This window comes from Ipomoea triloba, chromosome 3 (genome assembly GCF_003576645.1).
Source record: "Ipomoea triloba cultivar NCNSP0323 chromosome 3, ASM357664v1".
Lineage (NCBI taxonomy): Eukaryota > Viridiplantae > Streptophyta > Magnoliopsida > Solanales > Convolvulaceae > Ipomoea > Ipomoea triloba.
Genome location: NC_044918.1, coordinates 506,869 through 525,255, shown reverse-complemented (window position 1 = coordinate 525,255; position 18,387 = coordinate 506,869). Strand labels below are relative to the sequence as shown.

Below are 18,387 nucleotides of genomic sequence, written 5' to 3'. Positions count from 1 at the left end.
TCCTCACGCAGCGTCACCTCATCAAGTGGCGCTACTACTCAAGCAGCATCAAGCGCTGCATCACCTCATCTAGTGCATCCGCCCTTTTCAAGTGGCGCTGCTCCTCAAGTAGAGTCACCTCATCAAGTGGCGCTGCTCCTCAAGCAGCGTCAAGCGCTGCGTCACCTCCTCGAGCAGCGCCGCCTCCTCCTTCCTCCTCAAGTGCGTTTGCTTCCTTCTCAAGTGCTTTTGCTTCCTCCACGTCACCTCCATAAGCAAAAGGACTCAGTAGTTGGTCATGGTCTGCCCTGATCAATTTTGTTAAAAAACAAAATAATAATAATAAATCTAAGCTCTAATCCCTTAGGGCTGGCACGAGATCTGATCTCGCTAGCTACCTAACGGGAGAGTGTTTTTCTGAGCCCAGCCAAGGGCTTGGATTAAAAAAACACCATACTCTATTCCCTTAAGGCCAGCACGAGATCTGATCTCGCTAGCTACCTGACGGGAGAGCTGACCTCGGAGGGTGTTTTCTGGGTAAAGCTTAAGGCTTTGCTACGAAAACACCACACTCTAGTCCCTTAGGGCCGGCACGAGATCTGATCTCGTTAGCTACCTGACGGGAGAGCTAATCTTTGACCAAGCCTACGGATGGTCGAAGTGNNNNAAAAAAAAAAAAAAAAAAAAAAAAAAAAAAAAAAAAAAAAAGGGCGTGACCTCGGCACTGGCCAAGGTCGTGACCTCGGCCACCGAGGTCACGTAGAGTGACCTCGGCCCAGTGCCGAGGTCGTGACCTCATGACCTCTGCCACCGAGGTCATCATGACCTCGGCCACCGAGGTCATCATGACCTCGGCCAGCGCCGAGGTCACGTCTGTGACCTCGGCCACCGAGGTCACACCTCGGCACGGAGGCCTGGCCACGTGCCTCGTGCCGAGGATGCAACAAAAAAAAATTAAAAAAAAAACATATATATACAAACAAAAACAATTTTACGCTGGTCATTACTCCCAAACCACCTCAACCACTCTCGTTGGCTAGGGAGTGGGGGGACTGGTGACAGAGTAATTAGGGTACCCGACCCGGAACCACTGGCAGGACTCAAAAGCAAAACAATTGTCGTTCAAACTACCCAAGACACCTCACTCCTCAGCATCAATGCTCAACGGTTCAACTCATCAGCATTGATGCCCAACATTCAGCCCCTCAACATTGATGTCCAACGTTCAACTCCTTAGCATTAATACCCAACGTTCAGCTCAAGGCATTAATGCTCAACGGCTCCTCAGCCCTTGGCATTAACGCTCCATTACTGAGCTGAAGGAGATAAAAAGGCTCACAACTCTTGTAGAAGGGACACTTCTTACGACACTTGAACTTAGACAAAACACATTCTGAACTCAATTGTATACTGAGCACTGCACTCAAACACTGTACTCAACATTGTATTCAGATACTCAATAATACTCAGATAATATACCGGTAACCATTATTACCGTCAGTTGGATAAACTCGATAGTGGAAGGTGGTTTCTCCCCTGCAGCTGGCGCCGGCGGCTCGGCGTGGGAAAGGAATAGGACGAGAAGTAAGCATACACATGAGAGTAGCGGAGAGGCTTTGGGTGACATGGTTAGGTGATATGAAAAACTTCAAAAAAAAAGTTTAGTTTTTATCTTTGATTGATACTATTTACTTACTGTAATTACTTTTTAACGCATACTATAATTATGCATTCATATATAGCAACGTACGTATTTATTCCCATGGGCAGTAATTTGATTCCTTTAATTTTGGAACACGTACTAATAAAATTAAGACCAGTAAGGTATGCCCTTTATTACCTTTTTTAGTTAAGATGTAAACTTATATTGACTGGGATTCACACCTGAGACCTCTCATTTGAGAAGTCACAACTATACCGCTAGACAATAAATCCTTTGGCCTATTAACTTAAAAGGTAGCGAGGAGAAAGAGAGCAATGGCGTCGGCGGGGCGGTGGAGGGAAAAAGAGGAAGAGGAAGAGCTGCGGTGGTGATCGGAGGCGGACGGAGCTGCGACGGTCGTCGGGCGGAAGAAGAGAAGAGCAATCATAGAAGGTGACCAAAACCGCCGGCTCAAAGCTCCATTAGAGCTCCAGCCTCCTCTGCTCTCCTCCTCCTCCAGTTGCCGTGCCGCCGCCGTCCTTTGTATTTACCCACTTTTATTTTGCTCATTTTTTATGTTTTTGTCTTCATAATAATTATTGTGTTTTCCCCTCGTTACTTTTACAAGCCTTTTCCTCTCGTTACTTTCACGAGCTTTTCATTTTCATAAGCATAAATCGTTTAGTTTGGGCGCCATCGCTGGCTAAACAAGTTGCTAAGCCATACCTTGCTTTGGGTCAATCTGATCAATTTATAGTGTTATGTTTAGCCAATCTTTAGTACTTTAACATACATTTATTGTAATTAACAAGATTTTCACTATTTATTAATTTATCTCGTCCTTCTAATAGTTTTCAAATTATAATTACAGCATCTATCTTTCAGTTGTTGCTAAATTTATAATGATTGAAAGATATGGATTTCATGTATAATTTGAAAAGAAAAAATTGAAGGATCAAAATGTGCTTTTTCCAAAATTAAAATTTCCAAATAAATGCTAGTTTTGGATAAGTATATAGTTATAGTATTCACAATTATAATAAATACATATAAATGCAAATGCCTATCTTTAAATGAGTTTGTATAATTTTGAAGATTATTTTAACCACATTTGATCAATGCATTTTAAAAACAAAAAATAAAAATACAGAAACGCATAAGCAAATCCACTTGTAAGCTATCTGGGGATTAAATTACAAGACCGGACGAGCCCCATTTCTAATTTGATTAATGACATACAAGAGCTGGTTAATAGATATTGGGTATCCATTTCGAAGGTGAGACTAACATCATACCAATATTAAAGTATAAACGGCATTGATTGCTACACACGTATACAAAAACAAAGTTGTGCATTCAACCATTCACTATAAACAATATCTTTTGGTGTAATAGTAAGCGTTTGATCTAACAATTAGTATTAGAACAAACAAGTTACAAGCTCAAATGATGAGTTCCTTCACTACAAATTATAACTTTTGACGTAGTGATAAGCAAATATTATCCAGTGGAGTAATGCGAAAAAATGCAATGTTATTTTAGCTTCCATAAGACTAAAGATGAAAAGAACTACTTTAGTATTAACAATCAAAGTGTAAAATGTGAATATACTTAATTGAAATTAAGGATGCAATTAGACTATTGGGCCACACTTGCAATTGGAGTTGTTATGCAATGGACCCGGTTCATAGCATAATTTGCCTGCAACTGGTGCAACCTCTAATTGTCTAATTTTCTAGCGCAAGTTTCATTAATGGGCGGACGAAGATGTTTAAGAAATGTTATCTTTATCTTTAATCTTTACTAAATTTAATAAGAACCAATAATATTAGTTCTTAACTAGAATTAAAATTAAAATTATGTTAATAGTATAAGTTGTATTAAATTTTTATTTTTTTGTGTTATTTGTGTCATTTCTTTTCACTTATTTTTTTCAATTTTATTTTTACATTTTTCTTTTGACCTTTATTTTAACCCCAGTCTTTAACTGAAATTAAAAATATATTAGTGATAAAAGTGACATTAAATGCTTTTATTTGGTGTTTTGTGTTGTACATTTATAATTTGTTTACCAAGTTTACCTTTAATGTTTTTTTTTTCTTTTACCAGTTCTACCCTTCATTATGTAAAATACAATCACATCCATACATGCATGTGCATATATGTAGTTTCTATAAATACAGTTTAGTTTAATAATAATTTTTAAGTAATGAATAATGTATATATATTTTCATATACTTTTTTATTTGAAAATTTAACTTATATTTATTTTCACTTCATTTTTTATAAATTAAAATTTCTTTTTTTTTTTGTTTTTAAATGAGTTAGTTTTTCATTTGTATCTTATTTGATGTAGAATATATGCATCATTAACTTATTTTCAATTAGTACGCGTTATTGAGAATGCTCTTATTTTGTTGTCAGACCAATAATTATTATATTAAAGATACATATGGTGCTAGTAACTAGTAATAATTAAGGATAAAGAGCTCTAATTCCTTGAATATCATCGTTGTCAAGGAGTCTTTTTGTCTCACCATACCCAATAGCAGGAAACATAACAGCTGTAGGAACTCCAGAGTGCCCAAGTCCAAGAAGGTGTCCAATTTCATGCGTGACCACAGATTGTATGTCCACACCATAGGGATATACACCAACTTCTGCCCACTCTTCTTCTGAATCAAAGTGACAAATCCCTTCAGTGGGTTCAAATGAGTGAGCAATGATTCCTCCGGGCCCATCAAACGCCTGCCCGTCGCCATGTTCGCCGGCAAACAAATGGAACTTTAAATCTGCACTTCTGTAGTCTGTTCCATCGTTAAATGATAAACGAGTCCATCCAGACCATTGTTGAAAGGCCATCTTCGTGGTCCGGACAAATTCATATGGAGTACCTGTAAGATGGTGCAAGCTGACTAAACTTATTAAGTAGTTTGGTTGAATTGAATAACTAGAAGTTGTTATTTAATAAGAAATGTTATATTTATATATAACATACCATATGCCCATGCATATGAGAGCACGTCCTTGTCGTCCGGCCACTTGGGATTGCCGGGAATGAAAGAATAATGCGGCACTAATCGTCGCCGGATCCAATTCGTGCCGTTGATGATATCCGGCACTCCACATCGAGGCTTCATCATCAGTGATACAGTGTCAAAGTCCAAAACTCCGGTAGGGCTGAGGTTGAAGTTGGTTTGATAAGTTCTCACCGCCGATTCCAATTGATCGGAGAAATAATTAGCTTCGGGAGAGGTGCTATTATAGGGAAGATCATCTATATAACCAAATCTTTTGAGATACTTCTTGAGGTTATACAACCCTTTCACTTCATCTCCTTTCTTGGATCCCTGTAAGGGTTTGATAAAGCTAAAGGGTGAGGATGATGGTATCTCCCCTATCGCCACCTTGAGGGATAGAAAGAGGAATGCATATAATACTAAAGGAGAGACTTTGGGCACCATTGCCATTTTTGTTTACCTGCAGCTAGCAGTCTCACCTATTTATAGTATTCAATGTCTTATGTCTAGCTTAGTAAGATATAAATGTTTATAATTACTTTTTTTATTGATTTATTTATAATTGCCAATATTACACCACTTTATTGATTTACCGGTCCCTCACTTATTCTTGAATTACAACTTTTGTATCATCTATGAAGCACAAAGAGTCATTATCACCTCTACTGAGACTTGAATCTTGACATCGCTCCTATTTAAAAAAAAAAAAAACTATTTCGTACTACTAGACCATAAGGTCATTGGCTACCTAGTTATAAAATATATACTACATTTGTAACTCCAAGATAATTAAGGGACCAATACAATAACTCAATAAAGATTGAGTTATAATATTTGCAATTTAAAAGCAATGACTCGAGGATAACACTATTAACTTACTACCAATAATCTTTAAATGCATTTATATAATTCTAAAGATTACATTAAAACACATTCAATCAATATCATATTAAAATGACACCTATATAATTTAGGTTAGTAGTTAGAAAAAACGTTGTCAAATGTGATTGCATTCTTGATCCGGTGCCTTCTCAGAGAAGGCAACTGTTGCCTTCTCATCGAAGAAGGCAACCTAGGGGTTGTCTTTCCACCGTAGCAATTTCCTTCTCGGTTAATTCAAAATTGACCGGTGAGTTGTTGCAAAAAATGTCACTGGAATTAGTTGAAACCTTGTAGGTTGTTAAAATATTAACTGAAATTGAATCCTAGTGACCTGTAATAACAAATCAATAATTGATTTTGAATTTTGTTACACTAAAATAAGACGTTGATGAATTTAATTTACAACTTTAAAAAATTTAAGAATATAATTAACTTTTTAAGTAAAATTTAAGAGTAATTTGACATTTTCGCTAAAATAAATAAAAGTACTCTTTCACACAGTAAAGCTCTTGACGAAATTATACCAAAGCGCCGCGTGATTGGTATTTCAGACACGCAAGTCCGACGAGGAGGAGCCCCCTTCTTATCTTCTCCGATTTACATACGATAATGGTGGTCGAAAGGATTGTTGGTGCCACTCTATATTCTTTGATTTTGTTATTGGCTCTTCTTCAAGTAGAAGCTGTTCATGGACGACCTTTCCTACTCTCTGTCCCCAGACCTTCGCCGGAACATGCTGCCGCCTTTGCTCGGTGGTTAGTTTCCCAGAGTTCGTGGGGTGTCCTCAAGTGCGTAACTTTCAATCTCGCGTTACTGATTTTATTCCGAGTGATAAATTTGCAATCTTTTTATATTTTCAGAGGTATCCCTGCGTTGAATTTTGACGCAAATTTTCTGGGTCAATGATTGAATATCCAATCGATTGGAAATCAAATGTGTTGGACCTCATAAGATCGGAAAAACATTTGAATTTCTTGAGTGTTGCTTCAAGGGCCACTCTTTTATAATTGATGATGATGTATTAAGCTAATATGATCTGCTTTTCTTTGTTTGCAGTACAATTGCAAGTGATTTAGGAGGAGCTCCTTTTGGGTATGTTCACCTTGTGCTTTTGACTGTCATTTATTTTTGAGTTGCCTGGGAATCCCACAGTCACTATCCGACACGGTGTAAACCTAACTTTGTAATCCTAGCAAATTAATGACAAAGGACAACCGGCCTAGGTGTCCATAGCTAATCGATTCAAACTAAGGCCAATAGGCCGTTCTTGTTGAAAATAGAAAAGGGGTGTTTGCTAAATAGATGTTAGCTGATTAGGTTAGTCGGTTTGACTATTTGATATCACTAGCAGCTGATTGTAAAAAGATGTTTGGTAAATTAGTTGTTAGTTGATAGCTGATTATATGCAAAATGACTTTCTCAAAAAAGTGCTTTGAGTAGCTTTTTGAATTTAGTGTTTTGGAGCAATAAGCTGCTACAAAAAGGTAATTAATCAAATACTTATATTGGTTGTTTAACCAAGTCAAATAACTAATAGTGGCCAAACAAGCCAAAATTGATTGTTAACTATGTTACCAAACAGGGCCAAAATCTTGTGGTTACCTAGGCAACGGTTTGACCAACTTGGTTGTCAAAATGTCATTCCTTTTGGTTCTCGTGTATGTTGCTTCCAATGATGAGAGCAGTGATTGTTATGTTGTTACTGTATAAGAGATGAATCAAATCTTGGTTGCAAGTATGCAGTTCTAATTTTGTATTGGAATGCATTGATTCGAATAGCTGCCTAGATCAGATTGAGGATAAATGATCTCCCGTTTTGGCATATGCAGTGGTGCAAGCTCTAAAGTTGTAACACAAGTTTCAGTAATGGAGATGTTTAGGACATATGACTATGTCAGTAAACCATTAGAATCAAATGTAGTGCTGAATAAGTCATAGGATGTTTCATGAATTGTCATGGTTTTGGTATCAGTTGCAGTTGTTTGGTGTTTGTGTATTGAGTATTTTGGACCTGGTTGGTAAGGTTATATCCCACGTGTTATGCAGGAATGTTGTATCGTTTAGCGATGGACCACCTGACAAAAGTAGCGGAACTCCATACTTCTATTTAACAACCCTTGATCCCACTGCAGATTATGGATTGAAAGACTCGAGGTCGTCCTTCACGATCAGTGAATATCCCCTTGGAACTTGTGGGAATAAAGATCCCGAAAATCCTACATGCTCTAAAATCACGCTTACAGGAAAGGTTGGTAGTTTGCGTTTTGGTGTTCAGTTTAAATAAGGTTGTTTCCATTTTCTGATTCAACATTATATGCATCTTTTATGTTATCAATACTTAGCTGCTTAAAGATGGTTTTTTTTTTTTTTTTTTTTTTTTTTTGGGTTTTTAAAGTTCAAATTGCTTGATGGAAATCCAGAGGAAACCCAATTTGCTCAAACTGCATTGTTCACAAAGCACCCTGAGATGACAGGTAATAGCTTTCCACTTATTCCATTCTATGATTTGTTCCTTATAACGCGCTAAAAGTTTTGATTCACCCACAGGCTGGCCAGAGAATCACAATTTCCAAATCTTCAAATTAGAAATCGAAGAGATATTTCTCATCAATTGGTATGGTGGCCCTAAACCCCTTACAGTTGATCAGTACCTGCAAAGCCAAATTCCAAGTTCAAAACCGTAATATCCATATTCCTTTTTGGTAATCTGAACAAGCACAACAAAAATTTCTGATTTCACTAAATGTTTAGTCTTTTTGCGGTTTGCAGGGACAAAATGGTTTCTTTCAAACGTTTGATATCAACATCTGTCAACTTCTTGTCATGGCTGAATCAAAGCCTTTAATGCAAGCTATGGTGTGGAGATAATTGGGCTTCTCTCTGTTCAGTGTCTCAACATGTCTGATATGTTTATTTCCAGTTATCATGCAAATAGATTTGTGTTATTGGTACACGTTCAAATTTGTGCCCTACAGTCCTCGGAATTTAAGTGCAAATAAAGCCTTGGCAAAATGTATATACTAAGGATGAATAAAAAATCTGTGAATTTTACTGCTTGTTTGGTTTCAATTACATCATAATTCGTGGAGCCCCTCAATTAGGCTGTTTGTTGTTTGTTGAAGGGAATTGGAATTCATAGGACTCTCCTTATGAATTTTAATTCGGTATAAATTCTAATTCGGTAAGACATGAAAAAAAAATATATATATATATATATATAATTACAATATTACCCTGGATGACTATGATGATTATTACTATTATTAAGGTATTTTAGTCTTTTTATTTCAATTCCCACGGTTACAGATGATAATGGTGACATGTTGGAATGAAAGAAAGATTAAATTTTTCAAAAAGCTTTAACAGAAGGTATGGTAGTTGGAGAAGACGTAGACTCCCGGCTCTTGTTCCCACAATCTTTCTCGTTCCTTGCAGCGAACGCAACCAGAAACTTGTTATTGGTGGCGCCCCTGAGCGGCGCCGGCGCCGGAGATGAAGTGGCTCTGCCTTTGCAAGCGTGATCCGCCGGAAAACGGTGTTTTAAGCATACCGGAATCTGGCAGCCCTTACAGACGGTGGTATTTGAGAAGGTTAAAGGTTCCTTACACCGCCTCACGGGGCACGTAGGTTTCTTCTTCTTCGCGGGATCACAGTGCCCTAATTTCTGGTGCCTCTGCAATATGGCCTTCTCCTCGTCTTCGCCGCCGCAGCCGGTGGTCTCGATTGACATCGAACATGCGTCGCACACCAATACCNTTTTTTTTTTTTTTTTTTTTTTTTTTTGGGTTTTTAAAGTTCAAATTGCTTGATGGAAATCCAGAGGAAACCCAATTTGCTCAAACTGCATTGTTCACAAAGCACCCTGAGATGACAGGTAATAGCTTTCCACTTATTCCATTCTATGATTTGTTCCTTATAACGCGCTAAAAGTTTTGATTCACCCACAGGCTGGCCAGAGAATCACAATTTCCAAATCTTCAAATTAGAAATCGAAGAGATATTTCTCATCAATTGGTATGGTGGCCCTAAACCCCTTACAGTTGATCAGTACCTGCAAAGCCAAATTCCAAGTTCAAAACCGTAATATCCATATTCCTTTTTGGTAATCTGAACAAGCACAACAAAAATTTCTGATTTCACTAAATGTTTAGTCTTTTTGCGGTTTGCAGGGACAAAATGGTTTCTTTCAAACGTTTGATATCAACATCTGTCAACTTCTTGTCATGGCTGAATCAAAGCCTTTAATGCAAGCTATGGTGTGGAGATAATTGGGCTTCTCTCTGTTCAGTGTCTCAACATGTCTGATATGTTTATTTCCAGTTATCATGCAAATAGATTTGTGTTATTGGTACACGTTCAAATTTGTGCCCTACAGTCCTCGGAATTTAAGTGCAAATAAAGCCTTGGCAAAATGTATATACTAAGGATGAATAAAAAATCTGTGAATTTTACTGCTTGTTTGGTTTCAATTACATCATAATTCGTGGAGCCCCTCAATTAGGCTGTTTGTTGTTTGTTGAAGGGAATTGGAATTCATAGGACTCTCCTTATGAATTTTAATTCGGTATAAATTCTAATTCGGTAAGACATGAAAAAAAAATATATATATATATATATATAATTACAATATTACCCTGGATGACTATGATGATTATTACTATTATTAAGGTATTTTAGTCTTTTTATTTCAATTCCCACGGTTACAGATGATAATGGTGACATGTTGGAATGAAAGAAAGATTAAATTTTTCAAAAAGCTTTAACAGAAGGTATGGTAGTTGGAGAAGACGTAGACTCCCGGCTCTTGTTCCCACAATCTTTCTCGTTCCTTGCAGCGAACGCAACCAGAAACTTGTTATTGGTGGCGCCCCTGAGCGGCGCCGGCGCCGGAGATGAAGTGGCTCTGCCTTTGCAAGCGTGATCCGCCGGAAAACGGTGTTTTAAGCATACCGGAATCTGGCAGCCCTTACAGACGGTGGTATTTGAGAAGGTTAAAGGTTCCTTACACCGCCTCACGGGGCACGTAGGTTTCTTCTTCTTCGCGGGATCACAGTGCCCTAATTTCTGGTGCCTCTGCAATATGGCCTTCTCCTCGTCTTCGCCGCCGCAGCCGGTGGTCTCGATTGACATCGAACATGCGTCGCACACCAATACCTTTCGGCTATGGCGGTCGGATTTTAGGCAGGCGTGGGATATATATGATCTGTGGTCTACACAGAAAACGTGACGGCAAGCGTCGCATTTGAAGGGGAGAAAATCGAGTTGGCGGCAATCGGAGAATTCGCAATGGCGTCCTAAATCTGGGAAAGCTTCTGTTCCTCCTCCCATCTCTCTGTCTCTCTTTCTTTCTAGCTTTGTTTGTTGTTGAATTGGTTAATGAAGAGTTTGCTGTGAAAGGAGGGAGCTTTGATGATTATATAGGGAGATAGAGAGATGTCTTGGAGCCTAAGCCAAAACCCAATTTTTTAAAATCTAAAATCCTTATACGAGGAAGAAGACGATTTGCAGCGTTTAAACGTGAAAGCGTGGCTTTATACGCGCTTTGCCGTCAGCTATGACAAATTGACAATGAATCCAGGTTGTTCCAGATAGGTCAATTAGTTGTTTTAAGGATTTGGGCTCCAAAGCCCATAGCTGCTATCCGAAATCAATAGATTCTTCTCAAATTGTTAACTCCCGACAGAGCATGATAACTCAGCTGAACACAAGAAATTCTCTGGGATGCAAAATATATTTCTTCTCACCATTCTCATACTGTATGAGACGAATGTATGCAGTTCGGTTAGGGTCGTATTCTATGGTTATGATTCGGTCATATATGTCTTTGTCATTCCGTCGAAAATCTATTTTATGGTATAAAAGCTTATGACTTCTCTTTCTATGTCTTGTGGTTATGATTCCCCTGGCATTACGACCTTTACCAAAATGATGTTGTCCATAGATCAAATTCTTTTTTCGAGTGAATTTCACTTGACCATTTACGGTTTCATTCCGTGTATGATTACACGTCTCATTGTCTATTTCATTCTTATACTCTTTGCGAGAAGGCGATGACTACAATTAGTGAGACTCAATCCTTAGTATTTCTTTCCATACTTCACCCTTTACACAACCGAAATCAGTAGATTGTTCCTACACAAAGTTGATCTTAAAACAGATACCAATAAATATATCAAAATACTATAAATTTAAGGGGTCAGAATTCCAAACATAAATATGAAGGCAATATTATATTTAGAGGCATTTAGTTAACAGATTTTAAGTAGTAATACTGGATATATTTTCTTGACCAAATGAAGAAAAATTGAGAGAAACAAATGTATATATATAATTAAGGTTTAATATGCGACCAATGAAAAGGAAAAGGATTACACTGTATACATAATTGAAATTATGGAGATGAATCTCAATTCTCAATAGCAGGCAAAAGCAAAGAACAAAACATTCTCAGAGATCCTCTGCAAAAAGGAAACCCTAATTGCTTCAGTTGTTGAAAGCGTCGCACCTCCGTCTAATCTCGCCGGAACGCCCAGTCTTGATACCATACGTACTGAGCTTCTCCATTGCTCGACCAAATGCCTCAAAGAACGCAGTTTGATTCTTAGCGTATTGCTCCACGAAAGGCCTGGTTCTGGGATCCAAATTCAACGCGTGGTCCGATGCCAAAAGCCCTAATCCTTTCGGCAAGTTCTGATAGTACATGTTGTCGAATTTGTTTGGAGTCATCACATCGTTGAAGACGGATAATGTAGGGTTCTGGTGATAATTCGCGCAAGCATTTCTTAATGCCTGGGCGAATTGGGGGTAATAGGCCGGGTCGGATTGGGATCCCCGGCTGTAATTGTAGATATTGGAGCTGAACTCTTTGCAGTGCGAGAATCCGATTGTGTGTGCGCCGGAAAGCGCGACGGTTTCCTGAATCGAAAACCCTCGGGACAGGAAAATTTTGAGGATTTGGTCCATGGACATAGCGGGTCGGGGCAGATTCCCCTCTACAGAACCCGCTTTCGAGACCAATGCGTCTTTCCGGCCGAGTTTTACGGCGTAAAACGGGCCGCCGGTCTGGACGACGAGGTTGCGGGTTGCGACGGCGAGGATATCGGCGCAGGAGACGACGCCGGGGCAGGCGAGTTCGAGGGCGGTTTTTGCGCGGATGACGACGTCGAAGCCGTCGCCGGGGAGGGAGAGGTTGATGTCGGCGTCGCGCTCGGCCTTGTTGAACGGGGTGGAGGAGATGAGCATTGAGGCGTCGCAGCCGCCGACGAAGCAGTCGTGGAAGAAGAGGCGGAGCGTGGCGGCGGCGGTGGTAGGGGAAACGATCTGCTTGTTGGTGGTGGTGTCTTGCATGATCTGGTCGAATCGCGGGCAGCTCCGGCGGTAGAAGTTGGGGTAAAGCTGCTGGTGATGCCGCTGAGATAAACAAGGATTGATTACAATCGCCATCGATAACACCACAAGAATCAACTCTGCAAATGCCATTGATCCACAAACACTGAAACACCCTTCCTTTCACACAACTATTATTCTCTCTCTCTCTCTCTCTCTCGCTCTCTCTCTCTAAGTTTAGCAATGGAGCTCAGCTGGGATGCACCTTTTAGAGTGGAGGGAGGGCTGGCGGTGGAAACTGGAAAAAGTGAAACGGATGGTAATTTCACTTTTCAAGGACCAAAGACTATTATTGTATTATTCATTAGGTATCCTAGAATCGCTTTATTGTATTATACATTAGGTATCCTAGAATCCCTTCGCTTCGCTGGAATAAGACTTTAAAGTGATTGATTAAATTAATTAAATAAGACTTTAAAGTGATTGATTAAATTAATTAAATTAATCTCGTGAATCATTTTTCATGAATTTTTACAATCCATTTAACACAATTTATCTGTTTACATTTTTTCCCCACAAAACATGAAATTTATGTCTTGTTCTCCTGCTCAACAATATAGTGAGCCATGAATGAGTAAATCACAATAAATTAATTTTTAAGTGAAATTCTCAACTATTCCAGCTTAATTTCACGTGCATTGAATCCGGCATTGCACACAACACCTGTATGGCGCCTCGGGGCTCCTCATACCCCACGGACCAGCCTTACCCGCATACATGCCAAATTGGTTTCACCTTGTCGAAAAACGGCAATAGCTCCCAACTAGTTGTGTCCTTTGATTCACATCCGTCTCCTTCATAATTAAGTCTAAGACTAATAACATGCTTCCCAAACTTAACCGGGTCCCCATTTCTAACTCGAACAACGCTACTGACGTCCTATTTACCCATTTGGCAAGCTAATCAGTTAGTCTTTTCATTCATTGGGTCCTAACATAATCACGAAAAATGGTCCGTAACATTAATCTCATAACTTATTACTCATGTGAATTGTTTGAATTTTTTACTGTTGACAGAAGACAGTAAATCAGCAGTATAAATTTCACCACCAATCACGGGAACGTGTAATGGAGTAGGGTCAGTGGGCCACTCATTATTAAAATCTTTTCTCAAAAAGTATGCTTCATTGCTCCGTATTAAGCGTTAATTAATGTGATTATACTAATGACAATTACACTGTTCGATGTTGACATTAATAAACTAAGTAATTGTTTAGCATTTAAATGTATTGAGCCCAGACTTTGAAGATGACACGAGTCCACATGCGGAGCGTCCAACAAGCAGCATTGTCCCCCCTCCCATCGCTATTTCCAGCTTACATACAATCAAACCGACCACCTTTTTAACTCAGAAAACGACAATAAAGTGAACAGGCAACGCTAATCAAAAGTTGGTGATATCAAATGTAATGTACCAAGTAAACGACATTGTGGGCTTAGCTTAGGTAGAACAGCTCTCGCTTGTATGGTTGTAGAAAGAGAGAAACAGAACCCAATGACCCGTAGACCCTCATCGTTATTATTCTGAAATTTCGGTGAATGAGATGGTTTGGTCTATAATTTCTCTTATCTTGCGACTGTTAACAAATTAGAACTATTAATTCTATTTTTAAGTGATAAAAAAATTAACAGTAACTATTAAAAATGTGCATTAAATAAATCTTGTATTGACAAAAGATCAAGATGAGATAAAGTAATTTAAGTTATCTATATGTCATAGACTATTTTCGATGACCGTGTTAGACCCAATAAATGAAGGGTCAACTGGTTAGCTTGCATTAATGGGTAAAGGGGGCGTCAATAACGTTAAGGGATGTTTTGCCTTAGACGCTAAGGTCTCACTGAGGTAGGCACTTTGACTCGATTGAGTTTGGGAAAACTGTCGCTAGTCTAGACTATGAAAGGGACCGATGTGATTCGAATGGCACAACTGGTTGTCGTCCTCCTGGTGAGCCTATGGCAGGATGAAATCAGATTGGCATGTAAGAGGGTAAGGCTGGTCCGCGAGGCATGAGGGTCCCGGAGTGCCGCACGAGAGCTATATGTTGCACCGAACTCTATGCACATGAAATATAGTTGATTAGTTCAAACTTAAAAGGACAATAGACCGTACTCACCGAGTCTCAAAGTTATAATCTTATGATTAATAAATGAGCATAATAACTTAGTCGTGATTGTCCTTTCTATTAACTCTACTTTGGTTGAGTTTTGTTTGGGAAATTGGCATCAAAATGATGGCAATGTAACACAAGGCAGAATGGCATGTGCGGTGTGGTCCCATGAACAATATACAAAGCTAAACTCCAAAACTGGCAGGCTAGCCACAGGTCATCGGCATTGGTAACATTATCATATCATTTAGGTATGCCAATGTGGCTTCCCGTCCTCGTAATAACACGTCTCGCGCCTAGCCTCTACATCCACCGTCAACGATTCATTCACTGCGCGGTCTTCAATTCCTCACAGGCATTTTCACAAACACCTTTAGTGCACTGGCATTAAATAAATTTTTTAACGCCAAAGCTGCTGGGGCTTGACCATCTGCCGACGCCGCAATCAATGCACACGCTCACTCATCACTGTTCAATAACTGAATTAAATGGCTGTAAAAACTCGGCGCTAAGTACGAATTGAAGTAGAGAAGTTGAAGCTTCAGTGAAACATGCTGATGTGATCTTCGGCAAAAATAATTTTTAAAGAATGCCATGAATGCAAATGCACCTTCGCATTTTCTCGGTACACACGAGATGCCATCATAAAAGACACATCACATGATTATAATAAAGTCCATACCACATAGAGAGAATCCTAAATGTTTACTACTTACCCTCAAAATGATAATGAATGTAAATAGAGAAAGCAAAGTTTTGAATAAGGAAGAAGCATGTGTTCTATCTTAACTAAAAGCCTGATAGTTAAATTGCACATATTTATATATTATATGCATAACATGCCCCTTCACGTGTGGTTTGACAATGAGTCGCATAAATTTTTTTCTACACAAAACGGTATCATTTTTGGACAATGATTTACATAATTGTGTGGACCACGGTCTACGTAATAACTATTGTCCAACAGTTGTTATACCGTGGACTATGGTCCACAATGCATTGTCACCATGGGTCATATCTGATACTGTAGTTGTGTTGAAAAGGAACTGCAGTTGCGCGGAACAGAGGTCGTTACATACGTCTGAAACTGCAGTTGTGTTGAACAGATAAATGGCCTCTGTTTCGCGCAATTGCAGTTTCCTTTCAACACAACTGCAGTATTCGTTCAAGACAACTGCAGTATCCGTTCAACACAACTGCAATATCAACCATGACCATGGTCCACAGTATAATTTGCGATTGTCCAACATTTTGGTAATATGTAAAAGGCCAGCACATCAGCATGAATTGGGCCGTATTGGGCTGTGCCATCGGTTAAACTAGACTCGAGAGTCTATATGGAAGCAGTCCAGCCCAGTTGAAATGGATTGGATTGGGCTTAAGAGATAAGACAGGCCAGCCTGATACTATACACTAGGGTTGGGCCGAATTGGGCTCAGAAGGAAGGCAAGCTCGATTACGTCCACTAGCATTTGGGCCGGAATATGAATTAATTTTATGGTACTTACAGTATATGTAACTTTTATTGTGGAAAATAATAATGATGCTATCGGTCCATACGGTACTTAGTTTTACGCATGTTAAATATCAAAATTGAAATTTTTAAAACTTATTAATATGTTCAACGAGAAACTAATATTATACGAAGTGACCAGAGAAATTTATAATTACTATCTAATTATGTGCATTGAATAAATTCCTTTTTATGTAATATTCTATAAATTATATAAGAGAAAATAAATTGTTCTAAATAAATTTTGTACATGCAATGAGTTGAATTAAGTGGGAGTTGGTAAAGAAATGAGAAATTCGAGATACAGATAAAGGAAGTCACTTTTCAAGGAAATATAGAGTAGGTAGGCTAAAAGCATGGTAATGCCATATTCATTGTCAGTGCCTTGCTTGTACTTATAGCTGCAAAAACAAGACAACACTTGCCCAGCAACCTATTATTTTGTTTATCATATCATGTCCGCATGAGCAGCTCAGTTAATCACGTGAAGTTTAACAATAAAAACTTGAGATCAAATCTCTCAAGCAATAGTGTAGGTGCAATTTCTCAAAATGTGGAGGTCTTCTTATGCACAGTAAGCAAATATCTAGCTTATGTGTTAAGTTAAGCTACCATAATTTACATCCTTTTCGATGTTTTGTCGAGTCGAGACGTGAGAAGTATTTAGATTGAGGATTCAATCTTTTAGAAACAACAATTATTTTATCTACCATACACAAAAATTAATTGTATAGAAGGTCCAAAAAAATATCGTTTCAATATACTCCGTAGAAATTATGAACTGTTAAAGGGTATAGGAGAAAAAAATTATGATATTTATTTACCCATGAATATATAAAATGATAAGAGTGTGGTACCACCGCCATTATTAATCATAAATACCACTACATACTGCGCGTCTCCGTATTATTTATCGTTTAGTGGAGGTACAATGGTACATGTTTCTTTAATAAAAAATTTTGTACATAACATCATGAAAAATGACTAATATAAATGTATAATTTAATGCAGTAAAATTTTGGTCATTTATTAAAGGAAGAGAATAAAAAGAATAAGAATTATGGTCAACCTTTTTGCTCTAAATTAATCACAATCGTAAAAAAAAGTGAAGGTTCATATGATCTAACGACACTGGCTTTTAATGTAACACTCAGTTGGGTGGTTCAACATTTTAAGACCTACATCTCATCATGTCTTACTTTACTACTGCAGGAATTGAATTGAATCCCACTTATCCATCATCAATGCTACATTTCTTCCCACTTTCTTTAATTTACGAAAAAATTAAACATCTTTAATTTACTCGAAGGTATACTACACTTTGAATAAAACCTATAGTTTAATCTTAAATTGTAAAATATCATAATAAAGTAAACCAAAAATTAATAATCACTACTTAAATGGGTGTACTCTATTTTCAAAAAAAATATAAAAAAATGCCCACTCTAAGTGAAAACATACTTTGTGACCTAGCCGACAAAAAGGCCACCAGAGTTAAAACAACCTAAGTGACACATAATTGATCAATTCAAACTAAAAAAAATAATAAATAATTCTCACGAGATCAAATTCTGATACTTATTAAAGGATAAAATTCAACCTTAAACCTTTGACTTTCACGATTATTGTCATTAAATTACAAAGTTCTTGGCATGCTATGGTGTTTAATTATTTTGTTATAAATAAAGCTTAATTGTGAGCATTAGTAAACAAAATGATAGTTTTAAATAGAAATTAATTGCTCCAAATCTCATACCAGTTGAGCTGTTCATACAGACTAAATAATAAGAGTTAATTGTGCCATAATACCAAATGAAGATTGAGATTTAGAGTTCAAAAAAAAAAAAAAAAAAAA

The 18,387-nt window shown here is 38.0% G+C and overlaps 5 protein-coding genes across 5 annotated transcripts; 2 read left to right on the top strand and 3 right to left on the bottom strand.

The window, feature by feature from the left end:
- Positions 1-4,096: 4,096 nt before the first annotated feature.
- LOC116011996 (metalloendoproteinase 5-MMP-like) lies at positions 4,097-5,091 on the bottom strand. The gene is made up of 2 exons (XM_031251449.1): positions 4,620-5,091; positions 4,097-4,515 (listed from the first exon to the last, which is right to left on the bottom strand). Exons 1-2 carry the CDS (start codon positions 5,089-5,091, stop codon positions 4,097-4,099), a joined length of 891 nt encoding a protein of 296 aa, XP_031107309.1.
- A 946-nt stretch (positions 5,092-6,037) lies between these two features.
- LOC116014493 (protein CREG1-like) lies at positions 6,038-8,614 on the top strand. The gene is made up of 6 exons (XM_031254556.1): positions 6,038-6,311; positions 6,580-6,615; positions 7,570-7,771; positions 7,919-7,997; positions 8,071-8,203; positions 8,293-8,614. Exons 1-6 carry the CDS (start codon positions 6,133-6,135, stop codon positions 8,366-8,368), a joined length of 705 nt encoding a protein of 234 aa, XP_031110416.1. The 5' UTR covers positions 6,038-6,132; the 3' UTR covers positions 8,369-8,614.
- Positions 8,615-9,015: 401 nt separating this feature from the next.
- Positions 9,016-10,014, top strand: LOC116011993. The gene is made up of 4 exons (XM_031251446.1): positions 9,016-9,120; positions 9,319-9,397; positions 9,471-9,603; positions 9,693-10,014. The coding sequence occupies exons 1-4, from the start codon at positions 9,016-9,018 to the stop codon at positions 9,766-9,768; spliced, it is 393 nt and encodes a 130-aa protein (XP_031107306.1). The 3' UTR covers positions 9,769-10,014.
- A 144-nt stretch (positions 10,015-10,158) lies between these two features.
- Positions 10,159-11,002, bottom strand: LOC116014494 (zinc finger AN1 domain-containing stress-associated protein 12). Its single transcript, XM_031254557.1, has one exon. It carries the CDS (start codon positions 10,849-10,851, stop codon positions 10,273-10,275), a length of 579 nt encoding a protein of 192 aa, XP_031110417.1. The 5' UTR covers positions 10,852-11,002; the 3' UTR covers positions 10,159-10,272.
- An 825-nt stretch (positions 11,003-11,827) lies between these two features.
- Positions 11,828-13,157, bottom strand: LOC116014492 (peroxidase 31-like). The gene has a single exon (XM_031254555.1). The coding sequence runs from the start codon at positions 13,000-13,002 to the stop codon at positions 12,007-12,009; it is 996 nt and encodes a 331-aa protein (XP_031110415.1). The 5' UTR covers positions 13,003-13,157; the 3' UTR covers positions 11,828-12,006.
- Positions 13,158-18,387: the final 5,230 nt, after the last annotated feature.

Coding starts and splice junctions, on each gene's coding strand:
- LOC116011993 (XM_031251446.1), top strand. CDS start 9,016: ATGAAGTGGCTCTGCCTTTGCAAGCGTGATCCGCCGGAAAACGGTGTT. Junction 9,121..9,318: donor GGTATTTGAGAAGGTTAAAG/GTTCCTTACACC, acceptor GGGTTTTTAAAG/TTCAAATTGCTTGATGGAAA. Junction 9,604..9,692: donor CAAATTCCAAGTTCAAAACC/GTAATATCCATA, acceptor TGCGGTTTGCAG/GGACAAAATGGTTTCTTTCA.
- LOC116014494 (XM_031254557.1), bottom strand. CDS start 10,851: ATGGGAGGAGGAACAGAAGCTTTCCCAGATTTAGGACGCCATTGCGAA.
- LOC116014493 (XM_031254556.1), top strand. CDS start 6,133: ATGGTGGTCGAAAGGATTGTTGGTGCCACTCTATATTCTTTGATTTTG. Junction 7,998..8,070: donor AAAGCACCCTGAGATGACAG/GTAATAGCTTTC, acceptor ATTCACCCACAG/GCTGGCCAGAGAATCACAAT. Junction 8,204..8,292: donor CAAATTCCAAGTTCAAAACC/GTAATATCCATA, acceptor TGCGGTTTGCAG/GGACAAAATGGTTTCTTTCA.
- LOC116011996 (XM_031251449.1), bottom strand. CDS start 5,091: ATGGCAATGGTGCCCAAAGTCTCTCCTTTAGTATTATATGCATTCCTC. Junction 4,516..4,619: donor CTCATATGCATGGGCATATG/GTATGTTATATA, acceptor ACCATCTTACAG/GTACTCCATATGAATTTGTC.
- LOC116014492 (XM_031254555.1), bottom strand. CDS start 13,002: ATGGCATTTGCAGAGTTGATTCTTGTGGTGTTATCGATGGCGATTGTA.